Here is a 10489-nt window from a genome sequence, read left to right on the forward strand (position 1 = left end):
TTTCGCTTTTAACTGTCGGTTCGGTAAACCTTGGGCAACTCCACTACGCATCAATCTAGTTGGCGCATTATCTCGTCCCATAAGGCTTGCGAAATGATCTCATATAATGGATCCTCATCATCGGAAGTCATTTTGTAGAGAAAACAATGTTTGCAAGAAAGAAAATTCGGCGTGGAGAGAAAAGAGAGAAAATTGGGTATGAAAAAATAAAATGGGTGTAGGGTGTATTATAGGTGAAAAAAAAAAGTCGAAGGGCGAGATATCGGTGCCCACAATAGGCGCCACTCGATGCCTCGTATTGTGAATGCTCTCCGATGGGCTGTGAGATAGACTAATGACGTGACAGGAGGAAACTGGATTTGAGTTGTTGCTACTGTGAATTCTCTAAGTCACTGACTTAGTTATTTCCACTAGCTAAAATTGTTCACACTCGTTGATGTAATTGGGTCGTTTTTCATTTTGAAATATCGTTTATTCTATTTTTCTTTCAATAAAATTAATAAATTTAATCTTTCTATATTAGTCTGTATCCTATATTATTATCACGTATTTTAATATCTATATAGTACAGAATCATTTTTTTTGGTACTACTAAAATAGCTTCAACTAAGATGGTGGGAAAATAAACCCAAAATGAATAACTTTGGGATAGAAGAACATGGAGACTTTTGTTGAAAATACTTGAAATAGCTATATTAGTTTTGTTAGAGCAACCGCAGTGGTGCTCTTGGCGCCTTGCCGTCGGTGCGGCGAGTACCGTGTTTTTGCCAACGGCACGGTCATGCTCGATAGCAAGAGCACCGTCGTGCCGAAGAGCACATTGACGTGGCGCCATCCTATTCGTCAACAGAAATTCCGTTGGAGTTTCTATTTTTTTAAAATCAAAAATAATTCCAAAAAAAATATATTTTTTTGGATTCCCAAAAATATAGCCGTTTTATTACCTTTTTTTTCAATTTTTTTGATTTTTTTTAAAAAAATTAATCTTAAAATTATCTATAAATACACACACATTCATAGTCCATTTTTCACATCAAATTATTTCTCACTCATATTTTTTGAATTGCTCTGACCTACATCTTCCGCTCTTACTCAAACACTCTCTAAATTAAAAAATGGATCCGAAAGAGATAATTGCAGTAGCGGAGCGCGAAAGTAGTGGTTTTTTTAATTTTATGAGTTTAATTATGTAATTTTTAATTTTTAGAATTTAATTCTGTAATTTTTTTAGTAATTTGTAATAGTAGTTAAAGTATTTTTAATGTATTTTAATATTATAAAAATATTTTTAGTAATTAAAATATTTAAATTAAATAATAGAATAATGGGATTCTTGTGCATTGGAAGAGAATAGAGTAAAAATGAATAAAAAAAATCCAGATCCACGTCCACTTGGAAGCTGTTATGTTGAAATTAATCTACAAGCAGAGTAATAAAAAATTTGGTGGTCATAACTCATAAATAATGAGGACATGGTGTGTGCTACAATGACCACATCCCACACTCGGACATAGACTGCACCAGCTTCTTCTTCTTCTTCTTCAACCTCTTTCCCTCTCTTCTCTTCTATGGAAGCTCTTTCATTCCCCGCTAAATCACGCTTCCTCTCATCAACCTCCCCTCAATTCACTAAATACAAGCTCAAATTCAACCATAATTTTTCCTTTCCCCTAAAACCAAAACCAAAACCAAAACCTAAACCAAACCCCCCAATTACTCTCCGCAACATCTCCTATTTCTCCTTCACCAAATGCTCCGCTCACTCTCACTCTCACTCTCACTCTCACTCCCACTCCCACTCCCACTCCCACAGCCGCAATCACAGCCATGAAGATGATCGTGACCACAATCACCGCGATTCTCACAACCACAATCACAATCACAATCACAATCATCACTGTCACGGTCACGGTAATTGCGATTCTACTCTGACCAAACCTCAGCAAACATTCCTCCACTACGCGGAGGCTGTCAAGTGGATCGATCTAGCTAACTTCCTCAGGGAACATTTGGAGCTCTGCTGCTTCGCAACGGCGCTTTTCCTAGCCGCCGGCGCGTGCCCTCACATGCTACCTAAGCCCGCCGCCGTGACTCTTCAGCACGCCTTCACTGCCGTCGCCTTCCCTCTCGTTGGGGTAATTGTTCGCCATTTCAGCGCTATACAGTTTAATTGATTGGAGTTTCTGATTCGTGTTTGCCATCGTCTACAGGTATCCGCGTCGTTGGATGCGGCTCTGGACATCGTGGGAGGGAAAATCAATATTCACGTGCTCATGGCTTTGGCCGCATTTGCTTCGGTTTTTATGGGGAATGCGTTGGAGGGTGGATTGCTTTTAGCTATGTTCAATTTGGCTCATATTGCGGAGGATTACTTTACTAGAAGGTCTATGATTGATGTCAAGGAATTGAAAGAGAATCATCCCGATTTCGCGCTTGAGCTCGATGTGGAGAACGGGAACAGTCCATCTTTTTCTGATTTGAAGTACCACAAAGTTCCTGTTAATGATTTGGAAGTTGGATCATACATATTGGTCAAAGCTGGTGAGGTCTGTGTTTTATCATTTTTTTAGCTTATTTGGACTTAACTGCATTTAATGAGCCTCATTTCAGATCCTTGTTTGTAGCACTCTTCTGTACTTGAATTGACCTAATGACCACGTGTTAGTTGTTGCTTTAGTAATAAAATTTGGAGTAGGAATAAGATAATTTGACCTAGTAATCTGATAGATTGCATTTCTATGTAGTTTGGATTAATAAGGGAACCAAGTATGGTTCACATATCATGTAGCATTAACACCTTAGCATGCCTCCAAACTATGCCCGGAAAACAAAATAGTATACCCGGTCTCCTTTTGTTTACCACCTTCCAGGTAACTATGGATTAGGAAACTCATCTTTAGGCTCTCAGGATATTCATATCTTCACCGGTGACTTTTTTGCAAATCTAAACATCATTCTTCACCATACTCGCTCGGAAAACAAAATAGTATAGCCTGTCTCCTTTTGTTTACCACCTTCCAGCTAACTATCTTTAGGCTCTCAAGATATTCATATCTTCTCTGGTGACTTTTTTGCCAAATCTCCATCAACATGTTCTTTGAACATCAATTGTGTAAAGTAGTGGCCTGTTAAAATTGCAATCACTTATTTCTGAACTTTGTGTTACTAATTTGGAGGGGATATCTTCATAATGTGCAGTCCGTGAATCTTAGTTTTGCTAAATTATGGTTTTAAAGACATGTTTGTGAGAAAGATCACTAAGGATTGTTATTTTATGGTTTGGACCATTCAGCTGTTTTTGTTTGTATGAATTCATCCAGAACTATCATAATGTTAATCTAAACTATGTGCAGTCAGTTCCAGTGGACTGTGAAGTTTTCCAAGGTAGTTCAACTATTACGGTAGAGCACTTGACCGGGGAAGTCAAACCTGTAGAGAGAAAAGTTGGGGACAGCATTCCTGGTGGGGCACGGAACCTTGATGGTATGATGATTGTTAAGGTATGCTTGCACATGCACCTCTTATTTTCCTTTTCTTTTTTATATCCAAACCATACCAGAGTATACTGTATACTTTCGTACTGATTGTAAGAAGTGGATATATATTTTAAAATCCTTTTATGACTTCTTTTCTCATGTATTTATTGTTTCCTTGTTTTGATGTTACTGCAGAGTGTTTTTTGTGTACTTTGATGGTTTAGGAGCTCGTATAGAAGTTTGGTTTGAATCTCATATCGCCTGACGTTTTTCATTTTAGCAAAAAACCATTCACTGGTATATAATATGTTTTTTTCCATCTCTTTACTCTTATCATGAGATTTTTTTTATAGAAGTTGAGATGTTGTTTCAGCTGCATTATGGTGGTGATATAATCATTAAGTGATGTCAAAAGATGTCAGTGCATTGCTACTGATTAAGGATTTATGCTTTGTCTTTCAAATTCTATTTTTCATCTCCTTCTGTACATACATAATAATAACAGGATTTCTTAATACGTAATTTGTTAAGACAAAATATATGTCTTGCCTTGTGACCTTGAATGCCATTTCTACTGTTGTCAAGTTTTTACTGTTCCAGACATATTGAACTCAAACTTCCATCACTCAGCTAAAGTCTAATTTAGGTGAAAAAGTCATGGAAAGAGTCAACACTGAATAGAATAGTACAATTGACTGAAGAAGCTCAGCAGAGTAAGCCAAAGCTTCAAAGGTGGCTTGATAAGTTTGGCGAACAGTATAGCCGAGCAGTTATAATTTTATCTGCGGCTATTGCATTGATTGGCCCAATCCTATTTAAGTGGCCATTTTTCAGTACAGCAGGTATAATTTTATCTGCTGCCAATCATTGAAGGCAAATTTTCCCTTTGTCAAAAAATCTCTATAAATATATATAGGTATATATTTTTACTTTTCCTGCAGACTTTATTGATCTATTTAGTTATCTATCTAGTATGCAGAGGATCAGTTTACCGTGCATTGGGGCTCATGGTAGCTGCATCACCCTGTGCATTGGCTGTAGCACCATTAGTCTATGCAACTGCAATTAGTGCTTGTGCAAGAAAGGTATTGTTTCTTAAAGTTTCAGAATAAGCTGTCAATATGTAGTTCATCTGAATTAAATTTCCATTCTAGCATTTTCTTGTATTATACTTACATAGCAAAAAATAAACATGTAGTTATATAATGAGATGGTCTAATCAATACACACTACTTTCACCACCACCATTCAAATTATTTCAAACCTTGGCTACTCTTCTAATAAGCAATTTGATTGGTTTATCTAAATGTGTATGTTTAAACAACTTCATATGTACTGTAGTATGGAAGAATGTAATGCTCCCCCTCCTTCAGGTTCTCAAGGTTAAAATTGACATCATTAAGAGTTTTTCATAATAATGGAAATAACAGAGTTTCTGTACATCTTTATTCTGCTAAAAACAGTAGCAGCTAGGAAATAGTGGATCGGGTATTTTGCATTTGGTGGAAATGCAATTAAGTAAACTGCTATAGAAGCTTCTGTTAATTTGTTTGTTAATATCACAAAGGGAAACAGTTACTTCAAACTGTGAATATGAGTGCAGACTTCTTCATAATTTAGTAAAGAACTAAGATTCGACAATGTTATGCAGCTTAAGGATATTCTACTGCATAATCTATTAATGAGTGTGGGTAGTAGCTTGTTCTAAACAGAAAACAATTTTTAACAGGGAATCTTATTGAAAGGTGGTCATGTTCTGGATGCACTATCGTCATGCCGAAATATTGCATTTGATAAAACTGGTACTTTGACTACTGGTGAATTCATGTGCAAAGCGATAGAACCAATACATGGACATGTTAGCAACAACAAGAAACAAAATTATATGTGTTGTGTACCCAGCTGTGAGAAAGAAGCTCTAGCAGTCGCTGCTGCAATGGAGAAGGGAACTACTCATCCTATTGGAAGGTTACTTAAAATTAATGTTATTTTTCTTAACTTGGCATGGCATGTACCCTTTTATTTCTATATTTTGCTTACAAACTCTATGTGGTAGTGTACTATCTATGTGCACATTTGGTGGTTAGACCTGATTTAACTTACTTACATTTCTATCAAAGGAACAAAAATGCACCTAACTTGATTAAATCTGGTCTTTTCTAAACAACATGGTATTAATATCTCTATAGAATCAGTGAGATGTAATTTGACTATTATTAAGATCAAATGAGGACAAATAGAACCTGTCGAAAACCTAATGAATCATAAATTTGTGAATTATGTCGGTGTTGGTACTTAAACATGCAGACTTTTAGATTGATTCATAGTCTTGATTCTTTTATGGTGCAGAGCTGTTGTGGATCATAGCATTGGGAAGGATCTCCCTCCAGTGTCTGTAGAAAGATTTGAGAATTTACCAGGAAGAGGTCTTTTTGCAACAATTTCTAGTGCTGAGGTACTGAATACAAGTGTACTAGACAACTTGAGATGCTAACTCAACTACTCTACTTATTTTAATCCAATCGGCATTACGCATGAATGATTATGGTGATACAGTAATACACTGTTATTATTTTTTTATATAGCCCCCTCATTCATTTTATTTAGTTATAGTATACTTATTTCAATATTACCTTCTTTATTGGCTGCTACTGCTAGTTTCCTGATAGTCAATAAGAAGAATGTCTTCACTAGTAACATAACATAACGATGCTAATTTGATTGAGCTAGTTGGTGCCTTTTGAACTAAGACTGAATCAATGGAGTTCCCTAGTTCAGGGCTTTTCCTTACTCCAAACATTACTTTGCTATTCCTGATTCTACATTTGTTTTGCTTGTTATAGCCAGGGTTTGAAGGTGGTAAACCATTGAAAGCTTCAATAGGCTCTGTTGAGTACATTACTTCTCTGTTTACATCAGATGCTGAATCAAGAAAAGTTAAGGAGGCAGTTAACACTTCTTCTTATGGAGGTGACTTTGTTCGTGCTGCTCTTTCGGTGAATAACAAGGTTGTGAATCTTCATCAGTTTTGTAAATCTACTGGACTCAAGTAACTAAAAGCAGTTCTAAATTCCAACCTATGTGTCCTTTTTTTTTTTTTCGAAGTGTTATTGTAGGATATGCTCGGTAAATACATTAGATATTGATTATGCACTCTTCTATATAGCATCTTGCTTTGCATATGGTAATAGCATATTGAGAGATTATCTTGAAAATGAGTATGTGAATATGTAAATATTTTACACTAAGGCTAAAATGTATGTCTATTATGGGAAATATTTGATCCTGGGCCTTCCCAGTTGTACCATAAATGTTATCTTGTATGATACTAAAAAATGTCAATATCAATAGATAGTATCTTTACACTTTTATGCCTTGTGCAGGTGACCCTATTTCATTTTGAAGATAAACCTCGAGCTGATTCTCTTGATGTCATAAACACATTGCAAAATGAAGGAAATCTCCGTGTTATGATGTTAACTGGTGACCATGAGCTGAGTGCACGGAGGGTGGCAGATGCTGTGGGCATTAAAGAATTTCACTGTAGCCTGAAGCCGGAGGACAAGCTCTATCATGTGACAAAAATTCCTAGAGATACGGGTATTTACTATCAGCACTCTTACCAGAAACCAGTATGGGTACTTAACTATTGTTTGTGTGCTGGAGGGTTTAATCTCGGAGGATCTGCTCTAACCTCATCATAAAATGACTAGTATTGCTGTGAGTCCATCTAGAGAGGTGATCAATCCTTACTGGATATTGAAAAATTATTTTGCAGGTGGGGGCCTTATTATGGTAGGTGATGGTATTAATGACGCACCGGCCTTGGCAGCTGCCACTGTGGGCATTGTCCTAGCAGAGCGTGCAAGTGCAACTGCAATAGCTGTTGCCGATGTGCTTTTGCTACAAGATAATATTTCTGGGGTTCCATTCACCGTAGCTAAATCCAGACAAACTACTTCTTTGGTATTCCTTCATTTTTTCAATTCTTTACAGTGTATCTTTTTCTGTGTATCATACTTTTCTTATACTAATGTCCATGCTTTACGTACATGCAGGTTAAACAGAATGTTGCCCTTGCGTTGTCTAGCATCTTTTTGGCTTCTCTTACATCAGTTCTAGGTTTTATACCACTTTGGCTAACAGTAAGTTTCTAATTAATTTAGTTTTCCAGCTATTTCCTCATTTCCAATTTTGGATGCATTGAAGTACTTTCGTTAGGAATATCTTCTCTGGTAGTCTTCAAAGTGATTTTGAAATGCCAAGGCTGACGATCTTGGAAATATTCAATTTTCGGCCCTTCAATCTTGCAAGCACACTACCTTTCATCAAAAACCTTTAGAGTAGAGTTGAAGAATTCAACGGTTAAGAATCATGGCAGATGGACATGGGGATTTGAATGATGAATACGTTATATGTGGAAACTGTGATCCAATTTCCTAATAGGAGACTGTCATGAAATTGAGTTTGTGATAATATTGATATTTGCAGGTCCTCCTCCATGAAGGTGGGACTCTTCTGGTGTGCCTCAATTCCATCCGAGCCCTGAATGCCCCAACGTGGTCGTGGAAGCATGATCTTCTCCAACTTATTCATAAATTTAAATCGCTCCTTCTACGCTTCAACTTTGATCATGGAACCATCCAGCCAAAACTCTTGTAGATGCACCATTGGTTTGTTTCATTGTTATTTTAATCTCAACCGGTTTTAGGGTTCGATTAAATTGGTTTTCTCAAGCTGTCAATATATTATAGGCTTGAACTTTAAGCAAGGTACTCCCTCCGTTTCTTCATAGTTGAGGCGGAACTTTTCGGCACGGAGTTTCAGAAATGAATTTTGGATGTGTTAAATAAATAGATAAAAAAGTAAGAGAGAGGAAAAGGTAGAGAGAATAAAGTATAAAGTGAATAAAGTAGAGAGAATAAAGTAAGAAAGAGGAAAAAGTTACCATATAAGGAAACGACTCAACTATGAAGAAACTTTTCGAAATAGTAAAATGACTCAACTATGAAAATCGGAGGGAGTACAAATAATTTAAGTTGTTAACATGGTAGATCTGGTAGCCCAACGCAACATAAAGCCATAAGTTTAGATGTGTTTCCCCAACGATCTTTTGCTTCATTTAATCTTTTCTGGTTGAAGCTTTTCTGTGTTTTAGGTCAACTTAAACACAAGACGTTACTCACTTACAATCAAACTATTAACGCGCCTTTGAAAGGAATGGTTTAAATAAATAAAACTCCATGTGAATAACAATTAAGATCGTTGTGATATCTCATTCCTAAAAGGCTTCTTTTGTTTTGTTTCCAAAATGCTATGAATCGCAGTGATTCGAAAATAACATGCATTCTGGTCTCAAAGATTAAATATTAAAAGAGACATTCCTCACTTACATAGGAGTATTTTAATTTGATGGCACAGTGCATTTACTATAGTCGTATTTTTTTTATGATTGATTATTCTGTTGAAGTGAAAACAGTGTCCCCACTCCCCCCTGCTGCCTGCACTAAATAAGAAAATGGGGAATAATCCCAAAAGCATTTTCACTGTGGCAAAGACAAATCCCAAGTATCTCTCTACTTTAATATTTCTGGATGTCACATAAACATAAATAATAAAATTATCCAGTTAATTCAAAAGTAAGAAAGAGTGAATAGGACAAACTTATTTACTTAATTTCCCTTTTTTTTTCTTTTTTCAAGCTGTAATTTTCTGTTTTTAGATGACACTCCAACTGTACAATAACCAAAAATTATTTAATATTTTGGCCATTTTTTCCGAAATCTAAAATTCCGAAAACGGAGAACGTTTCCTGCTTCTTCTCTCTCCGATTCCCCCATCGCTAAAAAACAAACACATAAACCAATCAAATCAATCAACTCTGCTGATTCCGATCGCCGCCGCCGCATTCCTAAATCCCTCATTCACATTCACACACATCTGCTGAAACTGAAACTGCTTCTGCTGCTGGTGATGAAGAAAAAGCCGATTATGCTGCTTCTCCCTCTGCTCCTCCAATCCAACCATGTAATTCCTCACCTCCGCCCTAATCATCTCCTGCATCACCCCCATCAGTTCCGCGGTGAACGCCACCGAATTGGCCTCAGTCGGCGCCAATTGGATAGAATTAGGGCTAATTTTGGGGGAATTAGAAGGTGAGTCGGTGCTGGGCTCAATTCCGGGGAGTGAGAGAGTAAGACCAGTAGGCGGATCGGGGAAGAAGCTGGTGTGAGTAGAAATAGAATCGGAGGCGGAGGGGCTGGGCGGGGGGAAATAGGTAGGCGCGGAGCCGGCGCTGGCGGATCTCTTAAAAGGAGGAGCGTCGTCGGAGGTGAAGGAGGAGGACTTGCGCTTGAGGGTGGAATTCCAGTGGTTTTTGATAGCGTTGTCGGTGCGGCCGGAGAGGAGGCGGGCGATGGTGGCCCACTTGTTGCCGAAGCGGGCGTGGGCGCGGATGATGGTGTCGTCCTCGTCGGGGGTGAAGGCGCGGTGCTCGACCTGAGGGGAGAGCTGGTTGCACCAGCGGAGGCGGCAGCTCTTGCCGGAGCGGCCGGGGATGGATTTGCTGATCAAGGACCAGTTTCGGGGGCCGTGCTTCTGGACGAGGCGCTGGAGGAGGTCGTCCTCGTCGGGGCTCCATGGACCCTTGATCCGATCCATGTCCATTTTGTTGAGGTTAGCCATTTTGATTTTTGTTGTTGTATGTATTGTATAGAGTTGGGGTTTTGGTTTATATACATATATATATATATATATATATATGGATGGTGAAGAAGAGCGTTTAAGTAAAGAAGCGGTTGAAATTGGAATGGGATACAGCTGGATAACGGACACGCGTCACATCCCACACTTCCACATACGCATTTTCATATACACTCCCCCTCTCCCTCTCCTTTTCTTTTCCACATTGTTTTCTATTTTCAATTTAATTTCATCTGCATAATTTCATCTCCTTTTCTTTGAAACTCTTAATAATAACCTTGTCATTTTGAGAACATCCAAACAATAATTAT

General features: G+C 37.8%; 1 protein-coding gene and 1 pseudogene across 1 annotated transcript; one reads left to right on the forward strand and one right to left on the reverse strand.

Annotated features, from left to right (window-relative positions):
• Window positions 1–1474: 1474 nt before the first annotated feature.
• HMA1 (heavy metal atpase 1) lies at window positions 1475–8243 on the forward strand. The gene is made up of 12 exons (XM_048089401.2): window positions 1475–2135; window positions 2211–2546; window positions 3354–3500; window positions 4123–4318; window positions 4449–4561; window positions 5206–5444; window positions 5826–5931; window positions 6320–6484; window positions 6860–7076; window positions 7255–7442; window positions 7535–7621; window positions 7968–8243. Exons 1-12 carry the CDS (start codon window positions 1569–1571, stop codon window positions 8136–8138), a joined length of 2532 nt encoding a protein of 843 aa, XP_047945358.1. The 5' UTR covers window positions 1475–1568; the 3' UTR covers window positions 8139–8243.
• Window positions 8244–9036: 793 nt separating this feature from the next.
• On the reverse strand, window positions 9037–10212 carry LOC125191960 (transcription factor MYB73 pseudogene; annotated as a pseudogene).
• Between the last annotated feature and the right edge of the window lie 277 nt (window positions 10213–10489).

The sequence above is a fragment of the Salvia hispanica genome, chromosome 4 (genome assembly GCF_029641045.1).
Source record: "Salvia hispanica isolate PSC_SH4W2 chromosome 4, Shi_PSC_v1, whole genome shotgun sequence".
Taxonomy (NCBI): Eukaryota; Viridiplantae; Streptophyta; class Magnoliopsida; order Lamiales; family Lamiaceae; genus Salvia; species Salvia hispanica.